The sequence below is a fragment of the Andrographis paniculata genome, unplaced genomic scaffold, assembly GCF_009805555.1.
Source record: "Andrographis paniculata isolate CXL003 unplaced genomic scaffold, ASM980555v1 Contig37END, whole genome shotgun sequence".
NCBI classification, from domain to species: domain Eukaryota; kingdom Viridiplantae; phylum Streptophyta; class Magnoliopsida; order Lamiales; family Acanthaceae; genus Andrographis; species Andrographis paniculata.
In genome coordinates this window covers 2,565,162-2,586,773 of record NW_026137570.1, presented here as the reverse complement: position 1 = coordinate 2,586,773, position 21,612 = coordinate 2,565,162, and the positions used below count along the sequence as shown (strand labels likewise).

General features: G+C 29.8%; 1 protein-coding gene across 1 annotated transcript; it reads right to left on the bottom strand.

The window, feature by feature from the left end:
• Window positions 1-17,348: 17,348 nt before the first annotated feature.
• LOC127250599 (putative receptor-like protein kinase At5g39000) lies at window positions 17,349-21,071 on the bottom strand. The gene is made up of 5 exons (XM_051273961.1): window positions 18,718-21,071; window positions 18,430-18,631; window positions 18,086-18,329; window positions 17,813-17,963; window positions 17,349-17,637 (listed from the first exon to the last, which is right to left on the bottom strand). Exons 1-5 carry the CDS (start codon window positions 20,992-20,994, stop codon window positions 17,422-17,424), a joined length of 3,090 nt encoding a protein of 1,029 aa, XP_051129918.1. The 5' UTR covers window positions 20,995-21,071; the 3' UTR covers window positions 17,349-17,421.
• Window positions 21,072-21,612: the final 541 nt, after the last annotated feature.

The window sequence follows — 21,612 nt, the reverse complement described above, 5'->3', positions numbered from 1 at the left end:
TTGTACGAAAGAAAAATGTGGGATGTCCTTAGCTACTCTTTAAGATATTTATAAGGCATGATAGACTATCGTTCCGTTATTTCAACAATGTTTCTCGGTTGTGATTCTCCAAAAATAATCATAAACAACACAAAATACTTTTTACAAAAGTCAAATAAATATTCAAATACTCATTACAAAAAGTCAAATATTCAATTTAAAATAATACACTTTATACTTTTGACACAATTTTTCATATCACACATTAAAAAATCAACCCATCTAAAAATGATGCATGAACGGAGCCTATAATTACATACATATTTTTAAAAAATAATTTTTATTATTATTTTGGAACTATTTATCTAACAGTAATTTTCTTTTGAAAAAATATTACATTAAATTTTTTTTTTCTTACAAAATATTATATATCAAACATATAACATTTTATTATTTTTAAAATTTTTCAAAATTTCAAAACTTTCAAAGCACTTATCTAAGCATAATTTGTCGGAAATTTATTGAAGCCGTAGGTCAATTAGACTACTATTCATGTATAGTGACATCGACTAGGAATTCGCCTTTTAATTTCAATAATAATATTGGCATTTTATTTTTTATTTTTTATATTGAGAATGTTGTTCGGGTACTATTACAAGTGAATTGAACGAGGAATTTAAGTCCAAAGTCAAATTGAACTTGAGTCATGATTTACTTCTTTCTTTCGTCCCTTAACAATCTATCCATTTTTTCATTTTGATTCGTTCCATAACAAAGTATTTTTTTTTTGGTAATTGTAATATCTACCTAACATTACAAATATCTTTATATCATACAATACTAATAGGGTTAATTTAGTCTTTTTACCTTTATTTCTACTTTATTCCAATATAATACTAATATTTCTAAAACTCAATGCAAAAAACAAATGGATATATAGATATAGGACGGAGGGAGTATTAGACTTAGGGTTGGCTCACTTATTTGTATATTACTCTTTCCCTCGCAACTGAAAGTATTTTTTTATCATTGTTTTTCTGTCTCTTCAAAGGTATTTTTTTCTATTACAACAAAAATAATCATGCATTAATATTAAAATAATTTTAACTTTTATATAAATTACAAATGTTCCAGTATATATATACATATTATTAAAAACTATTTCACACGCTTTCATTAACCAATATAATATTACTCCCTTCGTCCCAGTTAATTTGTCCACTCTTTTTATTTCTGTCTGTCCCACATAATTTGTCATTTTCTTTTTCGAAAATATAATTATACATTTTAATCCTATTTTAAAATTCATAATTTATAATTTTTTTTATTTTAATCAAACCATTTAATCATCTTAATCTATAATTATTTTTATTAAATCATAATTAATTTCACTAATATATTTCTTAATTATTTACTAATTATATAATTTCTAAAACCTTATGTCTAATCTAGATAGGACAAAATAGTTGGGACGGAGGAAGTATTATTCTTTAATTAAAATAAAAATTCATAATGATATATTAATCTAAGATGGAGAGAACGTAATAAATATAATCATCAATTTTTATATTAAATATATATAAATAATACTCCATCCGTTCCACATAATTTGTCCCTATTTTCTATTTTCGTCTGTCCCACATAATTTGTCAATTCCGTTTTTGGAAATATAGTTATACACTTTAATCTTATTTTAAATTTTAAATTTTATAATTTTTTTTATTTTAATTAAACTATTTAGTTATCTTAATCTTAATCTTAATCCACAATTATTTTTTATTATACGATAATTATTTTTACTAATATACTTTTTAGTTACTTACTAATTATACTTTACCTAAATTCTCGTATTTACAGTAATAGACCCATAATACATGCGACGGGAGTAATATTAAAAGTAATACATATGCAAAAATCACAAAATAGTGTGGCGATTTATTCTGACATGGCATACTATAGTATGCACAACATGTCAAAGAACTGCCACGTTAGCAAAAATAGCAACCCCTAAGGCAGTCCGCATCAAAGAAATTCTCTAAAAGTTTCTCTTAATTTTTACTTTAATACTTTTTTTTTTTTTACAATCTCTTTCATCCACCTCATTAAAAAATGGTAGAATTGGATTTAAATCCCTATTTGCCAAAAATTATTTACATTCAGTCCCTGTTTGATAAAACTTGGGCTGCACTCCCTCCTTTTTCATATTATTTATTTTTTCCTCATTTTTCACCCTCTTTCCCCACCCAACGAAAAAGAAACCTCTGTAATTATTTTTCGATCGCAAAATCCACGAAGAAACACCGGCAACTACAAAATTGAACCCGCCGTGCTGGTCGCTCACACTCTTTTGATCTTCATCACTTATTCATTCGCCGGTTGTCGATCTCGAACACCCATTGCTCCGCGCTCAAATCGACAAACCTCAATTTTTTTTTAGGTTAGTAACTATATATCGATTAGGGGTAAAATCAGGGTATTTTGTGGAAAATTATAATGCCCTGCTCGATGATGCTTACTCACATTTAACAAACTTTCAAACATATCCATCTGTAAATATATTCAAAATCTATTTGTGAATATTTGGTTTTTCAAGCGATTGTTCTGCTGAGAAGATGTTCGACGAAATGCCTGAACGAGATATAATAACACGGAACGCTATGATCTCCGGGCTTGCAACAAATGTTGCAGGAAAAAGAGGATGTCAATTTGTTTTCGAGGATGGAGGACTCGGGAATTCATCTCGATCAGGTGACGTTTACTTTTTCTCTCGTGGCATGTGTTTATTTGGATATGACGATTAAATGATTGGATTTGGTGAGGACTTTGCGAAATGTGTATGGCGTCGTGCCCAGGATCGAGCATTTTGGATGCATTGTCAATTTTTTTAAGCCGGGTGGGGCTTGTCAGATAGGGAAAAAAATTGATTCAAATGAAGTCATTGAGGTCGGAGAAGGCGGCGAGTTGGAGGGCATTGATGAGCGGGTGTTGTGGCGACATGGAGGTGGTGGCGGAGCGGGTGTTGTGACATTGGAACGGAATAATGAGATGTATGTGTTATCTTCCTAATGTTTATGCAGCGGTGGGGAGACACGGCTAGGCGCAGAGGGATTGAAAGGCGATGAGTTGGCAGAATGTTGAGAAGACATCGAGATGTAGCTCGACAGAGTTATCCATGATATTTTTTCAAAGGAGAAGACATATTGTAATATGAATCGAAAAAATGATGCTATGACTCGCAGCAAATAAAATAGTCACGAAAATGTGGACGTTGTGGTCGTCTCGGGCACGACAAAAGAAATTGTAAAGCTGCGGTACCGTAGGCCTTTTGAAGTGTAATTTTTGTTTTTGTTCTAAATGTCTTTTTTGGTGTGTAATTACATTTGACATAATTGATAAAAATGTAATGTGGAAGGTAAATATACAATAGCAAGAATATAACTGTTGTTGTAATTTGGATATTCTGATGGTATATGAACATGAACAACGGGTATGTGACAGTTCTCCTTTATGTATGATAATTCAATGACACAAGGTTTCAAATAAATGAATAGAGACACACGAATTATCTGGAGGAGTATTTAGTTGATCTATCGAAGCACATCTGGTGGTAGCGTATTACTGTCCCAACAATATCAGTGTGGTCTTGATAATTAATAATGGCAGTGACATAAAGTACACGAACATACTGTGTTGATCATGTCACATCCGTTAGAAACATACAAATGAGGATTAAGTCTTAATCTGTTTCGGAATCTATGAAGGTTATATGCTAAATCCTTACAGGCATTAAATGGAGCCATGAAGGTACACAATTCGAAAACCTTGCCATAAGATTACGTTGTTCAGTTACACGTTAGACTACAGAAGGTACACAATTACTAGGATTTTGTACACCATGGGAGTTTGGGGGTATGGAAGGCCCGCTCTGGAGCATTTTCCTATCTAGTTGAGTCATGCGCTATACAAGTATGTTCTTCACTAAATGTTGTTGTGTATGAAACAATGTGGATTAATCGTAATAACTCTAATGAATTTCAATTTATGACATCAGTCATTTATACTAACAACCAACATAATTTAATTTACTTACTCATGACTTGTTTAGTCATTTACAAGTGAATGTTGGAATATTATCATACAAATTAACTAATTATTTATGATTTGCTTAACCATTAATAGTAAATATGTATTGTTTATATTTCCATACACTTTGGGGTGTTACGAGAAATACTACCATGGTTGAATTCATTCATGGTTACTGTCATTTAGTGAATATTTTAAGCAAAAATGCATGTTCTCCAGCTATAGGTTACCAGAGCATATGTAATCGTAACTGAAGTATATTTGATTGTTATTGTAGGTACGTAATATCTTATATAGGGTATCTACATTTATGATTCTGGTATGTAACCATGTGAGCCGAGTATAAACCTCGATATAAGAGATATAAATAATGATTTCATAGGCGTTAGATTTGTAGTACCAGGTATCTTCAAATGTAGTTTATTTTAGTTAATCCCATGCAGAGGGTCCAATGCGCGAACTCGGTGAGAGTACTTCCTCTCTCTACCTTTGTAGACCAAAGATTATTTTGTGTGCTACGGTGTGTATTACTGGGTAATAGGTCTTAATAACCAATCAATCCATGGGAACAGTGGTATATGAGTAACAATCAACATAACTTACCCTAGTAACTCATTACTTGTTTAACAATCTATAGTAAATATGTGTTGATTACCATTTCATACACTTCGGGCATTCATTTAAAGTATGCAGGTACACAATTACCCACTTATGTCATAATGTTATATTTTTTATTTACATGAAAGCGGAGCCCGGGTACATAATTTGATAAGAATTGGTACATTAAAATCTATAGGGGGTACATCGGAGCCATGCTGAAGTACTTACCAGCTCAACCAAGTTATACTTCTTTGAAATGTTTCTGGCTAATTGATATTGAGTTTATAAGTGTGCAGTAGTTTGGATTATTATGTCATGGGTCAAAATATTTTAGACAAGATGTGTTTGTCCTATTACGCCAAAAACACTTGAAGTCCTAATAGTAGATTACGACTAGCGTGTTCACTTAAATATTGTTGTGTGTGCTACGATGCAGATTACTATGTAATGAGTCTAAAGATTTTCAATTCGTGACATAAATTATATATCTAACAACTAATATAATTTAATTTAGTCATTTATAACTTGTTTAGCCATCTATAAGTGGAGGTTAGAGTATAATTCTACATATATCATACAATATAATTAAGTCATTTTTTACTTGTTTAGTCATCTATAGTAAATATGTTGTTTATCTCTTTATATAATTCAGAGTGTTATGGAAATACTATTATAATGAATTCATCCATGATTACCGACAATAAGTGAATATTTTGAACCGAAAATGGTTGGTTACCTAAGCACAAGTTACTAGGGTATATATACTCGATATTGAAGCATGTGATACCAACTTTATCGTTACGTAAGATCTGCGCTAGGGCATATCGGTATTTGATGCAGGTATGTTAGTATGTGCTCCGGGTACAAACACCGACATTTAAGGTATAAATAATGGTTGCTTAGGTATTATCTGTGTAGTAGCAAGTATCCATGAATGTGTTTGATTGCAGTTGATCCTCTTATGGAAGGGCCAATTCACGAACTCGGTGTGAGTACTTCTTCTCTCAACCCCGATGGAAAAATTTGGGCATAGTACGTTTACATTCAACAGCACATGCCCACACTGTTCAATGGCAAAACAATAAAGCATGTACAAGTAACAACCAACATAGTTTAACTAAGTCCTTTATGACTTGTTCAGTCATCTACGGTAAATATGTATTGTTTACTCATTACGTAGATTTCTGGGATTCACGGGAATACTATAATGATACATTCATCCCTGATTACCGACAATAATTGAATGTTTCAAACAAAGAACGGTCGGTTTCTGAAACAAAAGTTACCAGGGCATATATACTTGGTGGAAAGGTTTGGGCATGATACATTTACATTCAACGGCTTATGCCATATTTTTCAATAGCGTGATTACAAAGCATGTAACGTTATTTAATGGGTGTAATATAATTACTTTATGCGTCAATAGAATATAACCGGTTGGATCTGCTGGTATATTTTATTGTAGTAAGTGGTATGTAACTCTATTACACAAGTATATAATGAAATAGTAGATGTTTGTAAATATATTCTGCAGGTATATTAATAATGTACTGAGGTATTTGATGATGCAACTCTGTAAGAACGAATGATAAATATAATATTATGTTATTTCCATGGTATTTGAATTATATTATTGGGTAATCATTTGGAATTCTAATAGCTGATTAAAACCTGTTGTTGTTGCTAAGTACAACCATTACCTATATAGCACAACTAAACATCAAATTTCCACATCCCACACAACTACATTGCTATTATAAAGTTATATACGTTAATATTACATGTATATATATGTATTTGCAAGCATGTTGGTAATGGAATGAGCTATCTGGTGATGCTAACATGTGGGAACAAATGGTAAAAATAATATCATGTTGTTTCCATAATGTCAACTCCGATGTTGAATGACGTGGGCTCCGGGCTAAAGTTATTAATCAAGGCAAGCAGGCGGTGCCACTACAACCTTATCTTTGGGCAGTCCAGAAAATGGTCGAATTGAGTCATTTTGATGGCTCTAATATGTTCATCCAATATGCATTTCTTCATTTTCTCCACCTCGTTATGAAAACATGGTACTGCAAATCGGATGATAACCTATTTGTATTCTTTCCTCGATTTGTAAATAAATACCACAAGTTCACATTACTCGAACAATAAAAAAAAAACTAAAATATGCAACTTCGGGTAACTAAACAAAATGTACATCTACAAAATTAACAAAAATCACAAATTAAATAAATAAAATAATCCAAAATTGGTGCCAAAATAAAACACTCAACTCGGTGTATCTGGGCAAATATACGAACGATTTCAAATCCGATTAACAAATAAAACTACACCGATCATTTAGGGCTTCTCAACACCAAACCAATGCATACAAATACGGGACCAAGATTTACACCTCAAATAATCGAACAAACTACGGTATAATATCAAGGTCAACAAATCAAAACTTGAAAAAGGTCCAACCTGGCACTTACTTCTTCGAGCTTGTCTTGGGGGATGGGAGCGGTCAGCTGTTTTCTTCACATTTTTGCATCGAATCGGTTGTTACTTAATTTCCGGAGGTTCGAGAGCATCGGTTTGCCTAGAGATTGAAGAAAAAGGGTTTAAAATCGGTGTGAGGGGAGTTATGAGAGGTTTTCTGCTTTTACCCTTATTAAATCGTGAATTAATTATTTTTTTTAATTCACAAAAAGAAAAGGTACGCGATTTCTAACTAGAAGTATATAAGGTTACAATAGAGGTAGAGCGGGAAGTAATATAGGTATATATTACAAAATTTGAAGTATTGATCAACCTATTTCGAGTACATGTTGCGTATATAACGGTGATTGAGGGAAAAATACACATTGGGGAGCTATAACAAACCTAATTCATAAAGTAGGGAATGCAGACTAACTAATTTCTAATAGGGACTGAATTGCAAGTATATTTGTCTGACAGGGATTTTAATCCAAGTCTCCCTTAAAAAATATATATATTTTTTAATTTATATCAAAATAATTAACAATATTATTATATTTAAATAAAATTATATCAATATAGATATCATTTTATAGAGAATAAAATTTTATATAATATAAAAATATAAATAATTAAATAAATGATATTTTAAAATAAATGGAGAAAAAGAGTTTTATTGGGCTGCTCTGCCTAGCACTCCTTCTGCACTCCTTATTTTCCACTTTTATCATTTTTATTTTTTATTTTAATTGTAAATGATGACATGGGGTTTCTCCGCTGCTCCGATGCTGATGTCTTAAGGAAACTTTTTATTTTTTTAACTCATCAAATTTATATATATTATATTAAATAATTATTTAAATTAAAAAAATTTACTATTTAAAATTCAAATCCAAAGTAGAAACACACATTAATTAATGAGATTTTTATTGTTAGTTAATAAGAATTATAAAAGTATTTTGGAGAATTATAATATTGGTTGTGAAATATTTTGATTTTTGAAATATTTAAAATATTTTTTTTATTAAAAAAATATGAATAATACTCCTTCAGTTTCTCAAGTTTATGCTCAAAATTTTTCGGCATGAGTTTTAATATATAAAATATAAAATTTTGATCGATATTTTTGTCATTTATTCAATAATTTTTTAGCACGATCTAAGTCCATGTGTGCATCTTAGATGATGGATAATATTAAAATATTTAATGATATTTATATAAGAGGATAATGATGCAAAATGAGGTAAATAATCACTTTTATACTAAAAAAATTATCATTTTTGTAAAGAGATTTTTTCGTCTTTAAATTTATTTTTTCCGTTACTAATGATATTAGAGACGAAATTAATGATGAAATTACGTTAGCTAAGTGATCTTTAGGGATGGAATTCCGTTACAAATATACTATTTTTTTATAGTGTGATATGTACTATAATTATATTTGTTTTTAAAATGAATTATTTAATTAATTATAGCTTGTCTGTAAGTTATTAGTCAACTCGAGGTTTACATTTCAAAGAAATAATACTTCTTCGAGTTTGATTAAAATTATCTCACAATTTATTTTTTTATTGCCCGCTAAATTTATATAAATTCTATTTATAGTAAAATATTTTTTTCTATCTATAATTTTATTACATCTACTATTTACTCTACCACCTTTTATTAATTCATTAATATATTTTTTTTTGGTAATAACTCCATTTTACTTTTTACATATCAATTTCAATATTATAATATTATTATTTTTAATTTTCATATCCAATCAAAATTAAATATTTTTTTAGGACGAAAAGAGTACATAGGTGTGTTTGTTTTGTAGAATGGTTTGAAGTTTATTTTTTTTTTTTTCTTTTTAATGAGGTATAGAAAAATATATAGGTAATATAAAAATATTGAATATATTTATAATATATTAATTTTTTAAAAAAAATATATTTATATATGTATGTGTTTTTTTATTTTTTATTTTTGGTGCAAAAGAACCCCCCTAATTGATTTGCAAGTTATAATCGTTTTCAATCACAAGTTTACCAGTTAGGCACTTAAAAAATAATTAACTATGGATTTTCATATATATATATATATATATAGGTAAATTATATTGGTTAAATGTGATTTGAGATTGAATATTGATTCGAGTATTTGTTTAAATAGTATTTTAATTTGATATTTTGTAAGATGAAATATATTTATGTTAAAAACTGTTTCGTATGAATAGTATTAATTTATGTTTGAAATTATAAAAGAACAAATTCATAATTTTTTTTTTGTATTTTATTATATATATAAAAATATACTCATTTTATTTATGCTGATGAAATTTCATGTGTTGAATTAAATTATACACTAAACATTTTTCTATGTCCAAAATATTAAAAAAAAAAAAGTATCATAAATTTTTTTTCGAACAAAATTAATAAATAAATAATTGATAAGTTTTTAATAGTTTGTTTGTATTTGTCTCAATATTAGTGGGCCTTTTCGAACAATTCTTGTCAATATAAATTATACAAGTTAAAAATGTCAAATTAACTTCGAATAACACAAAAATAGTAAGACTCAGGTATGTATTCATTTGGGATTTTACTGAATTTTTTTTTATTTTAAAAGGTCTATGGATTTACGTGGATTTAGAAAGTCACGTAGAATTTGATAGATTTTATTAATTAATTTAGATGGATTCTTATAGATTTTATTGGATTTTATTTTATTTTTTAATGGATTTATATGAATTTTGTAGAATTGTAAAATATATATTTTTTTATTGATTTATATAATTGTATAAGCTTATGTAAACAAAAAAATTTACAAATATAATATATTCATTAAACATAATTATATTTTATAAAATATAAATAATATTAATAAATAATATATAATTATTAATGATATAGAAATATTGTAACATATATAATGATACTATTTTGTATATTATATTTTTAATTTTATAGTTCTTTTATATTATCATTCAATATATCAAATTATTTTTATATTTTTTATTAGTTAATATTATTTATTCTTATGTAATAAATTTTGTAAAAAATAAATATATTGATTAAAAGATTAATATATCACACACATTCATTATTTTTATATTATATGTACAATTTCTTATACTTTAAAAAATATCCCTTCAAAATATTTCACAAAACAATCACACCAAAAATAAAAAACTGCATCTATAATTTTGCATAAAAAATAAAATTAGAAAGTAAAAAGTAAATTAAATATAACTAACGGTTCAACGAAGAAAATATATATATTTAATTAACTTTACCGACAATACAGTGTATTCGATAATTAAAAAAAAACAGTAATACATATTTATTGTGATAATAGATATTTTCAAAAAAAGTTGATAATAATTTATTAATATATTTTATTTTTAAATTATTACTTTTTATTAAATATTAAAAATAATATTAATAAATATTATTATATTCTTTATCATTTATATATTACCAATAACAACAACAATAATAATCAATAATAATAATAATAATTTTAAGAATCTCTCCTTATCACTAGAGATTTTCTCATGTACAAATTTTTTATAATTATCCATTAAAATCCAATGAAATCCATAGACTTTAAAAGTCCGTGGATTGTAGAATACCTCAAAATTTTAAAAAACTTTTAAAAATCTTGATTGAATACCTCAATATTTTAAAGGACTTTTAAAAGTGTCGATTGAATACCTCCATATTTTTAAAGACTTTTAAAAGTCTAGATTGAATACACCTAAATCTTATAAGTCCAACAAAATCCTATAGAGTTATGTTGAATACACCCCCTTAAGTTTAAACTGAAAATAAATCTACCTCAAAATTTTAAAGGACTTATAAATTATAGTAATATAAATTATTTTATACATATTTTTTCTTTCTAATTATAACAATATAATATGTAATACATTAAAATTTAATTACGTTATGCCATTAGATAATATGTATATATAATTTGATATATTTTTATTATTTATTAAATATATCTAAGTTTTATCCTCGGAATTATAAAATAAATTTTAGTAATAATTGATTATTGATTAAAAAATTTTAAAAAAAAAACATTTCAAATTAAATAAAGAAAAAATTGTTATTATATTTATATAAAATGCTTCTAGCTGTACGAAGAAAAGGGTAATTTACATTTGGAAGATTTGATTGGATTTACATTCATCCAATTTTTTTCCCTAAAAAACATCAAATCAAATACCTATTTTTTATTTTTTATATTATATTAAAAATTAATTTTACATTCAAAACATCACATCAATACTTATTTATATCACATCATACAACTATTCAAATTCAAAATTTTTATTATTCAAATCCCAACTCAAAATCCAAACCCCCAAACAAACACACCCATATTTTATTAAGTAGGATTTAATAATACTATGAGTTAGATTGTATTAATAATATTATAAATTAGTATAATTGTACGGTGTCTTTAATCATATATGGTTCTATACATTAAAGTAAACATGAGATTTGGTCGGATAAAATAATATTATCCACCCTAATATCATGTAGTAAACGCACTTAAGGGTATGTTTACTTTGGATGATCATATGTTTATTATAATGGATTAAAGTTTGATATTGATAAAGTCAGCTACACTAATATACTAATTAAGGATAATTAATTGTAAAATTAATTTATCCAAATAATATTTATACTAGAGTTTATGTCATCATATATTTAATTAAACAAAATAAACATCATATTAATCACTACAAAAAAAATAATATATTTGTAACGAAATTCCGTCCCTAAAGTTCATGTAGCTAACGTAATTTCGTTCCTAATTCCGTATCTAATGTCATTAGTAACGAAAAAAGTAGATTTAAAGACAAAAAAATTTTGTTACAAAAATAATTTTTTCTTATAGTGAATTAATCTTATGATTATTTAATCCATAAAAATAATTTAGTTACTATAATATAGTCATTCAAAGTAAACGCACCCTATAATACTATTAGTATTATCAAATCAAAAGATAATACTCTCTCCGTATTAGTTCAAAGTAACTTTTTTACTATTTTCGTCCGTCTCACTTAAAAGTACTCTTTAATACCAAAATGCCTTAACTTTTATTTAATTTACTCGAGAACAGTTAGGGTGCTGAATTAGAAAAACCAGTACCGTTAGCACTCGTAATATATACAAACAGCACACAGTTTTATTATACACAACACATGTTGTATATAGTAAAGACACGTGTTGTTGATTTATAATTATAAGTGTGTTGTATAACAGTATGTGGTGTGCTGAAATCAACTATTATTTGTACTGTATAAGAATATAGCATGTGCTGTTAGTTTATGTGTTATATTTGCGTTGTTAGTTCATAATCAAAAGTGTGTTGTATGACATATGTGGTGTGCTGAAATCAATTATTGTTTGTGTTGTATAAGACTATAACATGTGTTGTTAGTTCATGTGTTGTATTTGTATTATATAAATGCATACGGCGTGCTACAGGCAGTAACACCGTGTGTTGTCTGATAGCACACTGTATGTTGCGGTGTATTGTCAACACGGTGTTGAATTTTAAGATATTCAGCACCTTAGCCGCCGTCAAATTACAAATATATCATTACACATAACTTTATATAAAAAGTCAAAGGGCAAAATGGTCAAAATCTCTTATACACTTCCACTAATTAATAAAATATTATTATCTTTTAATCTGCTACAAAATCTCAAATGATCCCTTTCAAAACGTACAGAGGAATTAATAACTTATCAACAAAGCCTACATATCATCAAAAGAAAAACTATCCGGGCTCGGAGGCGGTGGAAGCTCGATCGAATCCAAATACTCTGGAGGACATAAACGAAGCACATTCTCCCAAATATTCCGAGCCGAATGCCAATCTCTCTCGACCTTATTTAGTACTTCTCTAGCACGGTCAAGGTCCATCCGTGCATCCGCTAAATCCCATTTAATCGTACTAACATTCGCCTCCGGTTCATCAGATGTCACGCCAACCCGGCCCGGCAAAAAAAAATTCCCATTATCAGAAAATTCCATCTCCCTATCCCTTATAAAGTGCACAATCTTCGCCAATGCGGATTCTTGCAAATCCAAATACTCTCGGTAAAACCGCGCACTTGTATGGATTTGCATATGCATCTTTATAATGAGCCCGGAAGTCTCGATCGAAGCCCACGCCATGTTTCCGTATTCTTTTAATAATGAAATTATCGATCGAACTCGTAAGGAGTTTTTCGGCGCGGCCCGTTCGAGCTCCGCCACCACGGCTGCGGCTATCTGCACGGCGGACTTGTTTTTTGTGGGTACAAAAATCTCACATGCGAATTCCATTGTTGTAATAGGTACATGTAGAAAATAATTAGACATCGATCTTTATTTATAGCTGACTTTTGGGCTTCTTGTATATTTGGGCTTGAAATTTTAATCATATCTAAATGCTTGGGATTTGATGTTTTTATTAGGATTGTATATGACATTACAAATTTTAATAATATCCAAACTTAGATTTGTATTAAGATTATTGATTCTGTTACAAGGAACGGTTTTATAAATATGTAATATAGTTTAATTAAATCTTCTATTATTATTATTATTATTATTATTATTTAATGGTATATATTTTTAAAATTTAGAAATTCAATTCAAATTTTTATAAAATCAAAATATTATATTTTCTTGGTATTTCCCATTGCTATATATTTGTTCTTTATAGTCTTGAGTTGTTAGGAATAAGCACCTTGCTCCACCCCACCCCTTTAGTTTATTTAGTTTTTATATATTTTTTAAAATATATGTGTATATATATAGCACAGAAAAAACTATTGGAATAAATAATAATACTAATAATAATAATTTTAAGTGTAGATTATTTTTTTAAGAAAAGTATATTACTATTTTTCATTTTATAAAAATTTAAAAAATTGAATATATACAATATATAGTCATTAATGCTATTGTAATTGTTATTTTGTAATATCTTCTAAATATAAAAAATAGAAAATTAAAATTATTTGGACAATGAATAGATATATAAAATATGTTCTTTCCGTCCTAATACAATAATCTTTTTTTTTCCATCCGTTTCAAAATAATAACTTCATTTTCATAAATAATCATATCATCGTAAAATTATTTATATTTTTTATTATTATAAACAAATATTATTATTTTTTATAACAAATACATTATTAATAATATTTTAGTCATTCACTATATACTTTATACTCATTTTTAATATAATATTATTGTTTTTTAAATCCCGAGTAAACCCAAATGTCCTTATTTGGAGTATTTCGGAATGGAGGGAGTGTTATTTTTTTTAATTTAAAAGAATAGCTACCCTCTAACTCGATCCTGGTACTGCCATTGGATACGGCCTATCCCAATATATATTTATGCCAATTTGATTGGATATAGATTTTTTAAGAAAAATATGTAAAGGTAGATTTTTTTTTACCTAAAAGAAAAAAAAAAATGCATAAATTTGACTGACAAATGGAGTATATATATATTCATTCCGTCCAATTGAAAAGTTTCTATTTTTTATTTTTGTCCGTTCAAAAACAAGGTTATCATTTTATTTAGTAATTGTATTGTCTACCATAATTACTCTTCTAACTTACAATATATTACACAAATATCATTATCTTTATATTACACCGTACTAATATGGGTACTTTTTTTTATTATTATAATCCAATATAATACTAATATACGAAAATATACTTGCAAAAATTAAAAGTCACCCTTTCAATCAAATCGGACGGAGAGAGTATATATAATTGTTGTAGTTGGTGCAGAAAATTCCTTTTTTGGGATGCAGAGCTGCGTGGATTTGGCTAGTCTAACAGCTATCGAAATAGTTTTCTGACTGACTCAAAAATACCTCTGGACTACTAAGTCTCACAGATAGAGTAAAAATTATTTTTGGTCTCATTTAATATTATAATTATCAATTTTGGTCTTATTAAAAAAATATATCAATTTTAGTTCCACTCAAATAAAAATTTATCAATACTAATATTTCAAGATGGTTGACTGGGACTGAACACGGCCGTGTTGGATGACTCAGAAGGTGACCGGGCATCCCAGGCAGCTAATACACGTGTTGATTACCCTGCACTTCTGAACACGGCCGTGTTCCTACCCGTGTTTTGAACACAGCCATGTTCCTATCCATGTTTCAACACAGCCATGTTCTAGGCTATATTTTTGTCCATGTTCTCAACACAGTCATATTCTAGACCATGTTTACGACCATATTTTCAATATAATCGTATTTTAGATCATATTTATTATTATTTTCACTTTTTGGTTAAAATTATTTGATATATATATTTATAATTCAACAAAAATATTTTTTACAATTATTTCATAATATAAAAAATAATCAATTTTTAATATTTTAAAAAAATAATATATTAATATATATTTATAATAATATTCCCTCCGTCCCACTTATCATATCCACATTGCCGTTTCTGTCCGTCCCACGTCCCATATCACTTTCTTTCTTTTTGAAAATAATTACACACTATTTTTAATTTAATTTTTTTTAAATTTTAATTAAACTAATGAGTTATCTTCATCTTAATTTATAATTATTAAATATAAATTAATTTATAATTATTCAATATTATATGATAATTATTTTCAATAATATATTCTTAATTATCTACTAATTATTAATATATTATTATTTTTATATATTTTTAAAATATTAAAAATTGATTATTTTTTATATTATGAAATAATTGTAAAAAATATTTTTGTTGAATTATAAATATATATATCAAATAATTTTAATCAAAAAGTGAAAATAATAATAAATATAACCTACGATATGATTATAACATAGGCAGGAGTATGATTGTGTTCAGAACACGGACAGAAACACGACCGTGTTCAGAAGTGCAGGGTAATCAACACGGCCGTGTGGAGACCAACACGGCCGTGTTGGCTGCCTGGGATGCCCAGTCACCTTTTTGAGTGATCCAACACGGCCGTATTCAAACCAACACGGCCGTATTCAATCCCAGTCAACTATTTTGGAACTAAAATTGATAATTTTCATTTGAGTGTGGACCAAAATTAATAATTTTTTTTAATGAGGCTAAAGTTGATAGTGATGATATTAAATAGGACCAAAAATAATTTTTACTCTTCACAAATATTAGAATTTAGATTCAATGCGTAAAGGAAATAAAATACTAATATTAGATGGAACAAACTATATCTGGAAGGCCATAAATTAATGCTGGAATATAAGGAATATAAAGTGCTATAATTGAGTTAAAATTCATGCTGAAATTAAAGGAATGTAAATGTATTGAATCTTTGCACCAAGATAAATTGCATGAAAGAATAAACGACATTAGAAGTAAGAACCGACAACAATGGCAGATAAGACATGGAGGCGTCAATTTGTATTATTATTATTATTAGAAATGATTTAGGGTGTTATATCAGCACCTTGTCGATTAATCCTAATCAGCACATAATAATGATGTAATTGGAGTTAAAACAGCAAGTATTGTGTGTATCATTACAATGTATTGTAATATATAATATACACTGGAAACAAACATGTACGATATCTACAATTATCGCATGCTATCAGCATTTATCCTATATTATAATGTGTTCTTGTGTTGCGAGCAATTATAGCATATGTTGCATGTGCTTTTACTATGTTCAAAACACTGCAAACGCTGCAGGTTTGTTCCTCCACCATTTTTTTTTCGATACGATTCCCAATATATATTTTATCTTCTCTCAAAAATCAATATTCAATATAAAATATTATTTTTTATATCACCGATACATTCCCTATACCTCACATAAATAAAATAAATAAATAAATCAAAATACTAAACAAACAATTATAATATGTGTTTCGTATGCTTTTACTATGCGCTAAATACTCTAACTATTATTATTATTATTAAGAAGGATGGATGGAGTTGAGTGTGAGTTCTATGTGCAGAAGAACAAAGAAGCATGGGCATAATAATAAGTATAAAGAATTAAGTGCGGATAAATTATATCACCCATTATGGTTTAGTAAAAATGAACAAAACATCTTATTTCGTGCAAACTTTACATTAACACAAGGGGGTTTCACGCAATAAATAAAAGACGGGTATTTTGTGCATTTTTACTAAAAACACAAGGGGTGTTATATAATTTATCCACTAAGTAAATACGCTGTTGCAAAGTTAAAAAGCAGTACCTTAATTTGCCATGTCATGTGTTGTTTGTCGTCACATTAATAATTAGTAAACTGCATCAAAAGGATCGCTGTGGCTGTGGAAGATCCCACACTGCTTCGTATCCTTCCAACATTCGGAGCACAGAAGACATAGTTGGGCGGTCGCGTGGCCGGGGTTGTGCGCATAACAGCGCAACCTGAATGCATCTTTCGACTTCCTCCACTGTAAATTCATCCCCAAGTGATCCATCCACCAGTTCTAATTCCCTGCTTTCATTCCACAGCCTCTCAGCCTGAAATTCGCCCAACTTATAATGAAATTTTACGACAGCAAATAAAATATGCATACATTTACAGTAATCTAGTGAAACTTGAAATGAAAATTGCTTGAAAAATGTAAGTTTATATCATCATCAGTATGTATATATATATATATATATATATGTATGTGTGTGTGCATGCGCTTACATCATTTAGAAGAGATATAGGATCGCTGTTGTTATTCCTAGTAATGACTCGCCTGCCGGCCACAATCTCCAGGACAACGATTCCAAAGCTGTACACATCCGTTTTCATGGAAACTTTCCCTTCCATATAGTATCCTGGACACAGATAACCACTAAACATACACACAAATATGAGAATTATTCCGATAAAAATATATATATATATATATATATGAGAATTATCGCTACCAAAAAGGATTTGAATGATTGAGGTAATTAAACTCATAACACTTACAAGGTCCCTGCAATTACAGTCGATATCTCAGATTCATATTCATTAACAACTTTTGCCAAAGCCATATCAGAAATTTTAGGATTCAGATCAGCATCCAGCAAAATGTTTGGAAGTTTGAGATCTATGCGAACGACACATAGCCCACAATCTTGATGAAGGTATACTAGCCCTCGAGCAATCCCCTTTATGATGTTGAATCGCACAGCCCAAAAAAGATGCGGATAAGTTAATGTTGGTGGACGACCTATGAGTCAAAGCTAGCTCATCTCAGTTTAAATCATGCTAAATTTAGGAGATGAATAAGAACCTGGGGATCGGAGGAAAAACATAAAAATGACACTAACCTATATAAAGATCCATACTTCTGTTTTCCATGAATTCATATACAATTAGTCTTTCTTCTTCACAATAGCCTAGTAGCTTAATGATGTTCTTGTGTCGGAGACGGGAAAGCAAACGAATCTCGTTATTAAACTCCTTGTCTCTTTGATTAGAAGCTCCCGAAAGCCTTTTCACTGCAATCTCCTGTCCTGTATACAAGACTCCCTGTAGAATACAAACAACGTATATGATTTATAGGAAAGATTGAAAACAAACCACCACTTTGTCGTATATTTAAGGGAAAGGGTTACCTTGTAAACTGTACCAAAACCACCCTGCCCAATTTGATTTGATATCGAGAATCCATTGGTGGCTATTGCAATTGTATCTCGATCAAACCTGATTGGTCCACCAATGTCTTCTTGAATAATTAATCCTAATGATGGTCTGGGGGTATCCTGAAGCTCAAGCACTGAAATGAGTTGCACCACAACTTCAGCCATTGTTGGCCGTTGCTCTGGTTCAGTGTGTAAGCATCTTTCCGCAACTGCTACAAAAGCCCTTACTCTGTTTTCTGAGACTTCATTCCTCAGACTTGGAGACACAATCTGATCAACATTACCTCTATTAATGTTCTCCCGAGCCCATATAGTCAAATTTTGCTCATTTACTGGAAGCCTTGAATCAAAGGCTGTTCTGCCACACAATACTTCCAACAGCACCACCCCAAAGGCATAAATGTCACTTTTCTTTGTTAACCTATGAGTGTGGACATAATGTGGATCTAAGTACCCCATAGTGCCCCTAACTCTTGTGCTCACATGGGTTTCTAGATTGCTACTGTCCTCATGTTGGGCCAAGCCAAAATCTGAAATTTTTGCTACCAAGTAATCATCAAGCAAAATGTTCGAAGTTTTTATATCACCGTGTATAATTCCCATGCTGCCATGAATAAATTCCAGTCCACGAGCAGCTCCAATGCAGATATTAAGGCGTTCCCTCCAGGTGAGAGATGAGGAGCGGTTCCATTTGAGGTTTGCTAGTGTTCCACCGGCCATAAATTCATAAACAAGAATCATTTCTCTATATTCTTCACAATAACCAACTAGAGAAACCAGATTATCATGTCGAACCTCAGAAAGGGTTTCAATCTCAATGTGAAACTCATGTGCACCTTGTCTGGAGTCAGGTTTCAGCCTCTTTATCGCAACAGTAGTTTTCCCATTATCAATCGTCCCTTTGTAGACTTGACCAAACCCACCCTTTCCAATCAATAACTCATTGCTGAAGTTTCTAGTGGCTGATTGGATCTCAGATAATGAAAAACGATGACATAATTGTTGTTTATCACTCTTTGGTTTACTGACTACAATTACCAAAGAACAAACTATTACCACAAGACTTGTAATAACATACCAATAAACATAAAGCAAGTGTGGTTTATCCTGATCTGGAGGCAACGGTAACGGATTAGGACTGGCGAGAATGCCACCATTGTTGCTCATCTTAAATACCTCAAATCCAGCAACAAGTCCATTCCCATCAACGAATTCATCGTACAGATGCAAACTAATTACAAGATCACATTTACTCTGCTTTTTATGCCCTCTCATCACTACCAGATAGTCCACATAGTTTGGAATGTTCTTCCCATCCCTTTCACTCACAATATCAACATTACTATGAACAATCTTTTCATTAATAAGGACTTTAAACAGAAAATCATCATATCCCATGATTTTGAGACCAATCCCAGAGAAATGAAGCCTGACAAAGTACCTGAATCCCACATCCACCGGCACTCTCCAGGTGTTGTTTTTAACCACGCTGAACTTCTGATTTACCCACACAGGGTATGTGTGATCAAAACCATCCATAGATGGATCACTAATCTGCCTAACACTTAGTCTATTTATTAATTCTAGAGCAATGCTGTAATCAACAGACACCAGAGACTTCTGACCAACTATTTGGACGCCATTATCTCCACCACCAAAATAAGAAAAACTGGAGGGCACAGAAATAATCTCAATTCCATTTATGAAGGCATATGAATTTAGCAATGGAGAGAAAACTATATCAAATTCATTATCTCCGATATATAAACAGAATTCCTTCACAATAGAATTCACACCAAGGGCTTGTGCAGTTAATGAAGCGCTGAAATTACGAAGCAGTGTGAAATAACCGACTTCAACACTGAACAAATCCTCAAATCCTTTAGAATCCTTGTACGGAGCAGGAATAAAATGAAATCGAAGAATTTTCTGACCTGGATTCGTTCCAAATGCGTACGAGAATTGGGAACGAGAGATCCTCGCAGTTCTGTAGGGAACTCTATCACTATCATCACCAGAAATCAGCAAATTCTTACGAAGAGCAGTTGAAGTAGTTGAGGAACCTTCAATTCGCAGAAGGGAAGGCGAGTTAATTTCGACGTCTCCCAGCCATTGTCGGCCGTTGCCGGCCGTCGTATTGCCGGCAGAGCCGCAGTCGATTGAAACATCGCCGGCGAATTCCTCCACTGGATTGTTGCTGCTGGCGACGGCGACTGCGGTAAAGCAGAGGAACAGCAGAGGTGTAACCATGGTAGGTGAAGGAAGATTGCGGATCGGCGACGACTTTCATAGTCAAGTCTGGTGAGCACTGCTTCTGCGAAAAAGACATATCCGAAACTGCTTTGGAGTTTCAGAACAACTATATAAACTAACAAATTTATATTAAAGATTACTGTTAATCAAATTTTCTTAAAAAACATGAAATCAAATAATTTTTTTATATAATATTAAAAATTAATTTTATATTTAAAATATCGCCTCAACACCTATTTATATTAGGTCGTATTACTATTTTAATTCAAAATTTTTACTATTCAAATCTCAACTCAGAATCCAAATATTGGCTTCTTAAATATTCTTCGTTAAACAATAAAATAACTCATTCAACAAACTTAATCAAACACTTTCTTCTAGTGCTTTCTCCAATACGAACATAGTCATCTACGTTGTAAACAGCAACGCCATAAGCCAACATTAGTAAGCGAGCATTCGGACGTTGAAAATATTGCACTCCATTTGTAAGATAATTGACAATACGAATTGTTACGGAAATTTTCAGAAAATCAAGATAAAATAATAAAGACAAAAGAACACAAGATTTGGGTTTGGTAACCCAGTTCGATCACGATGATATACGTTTGGGGCGCT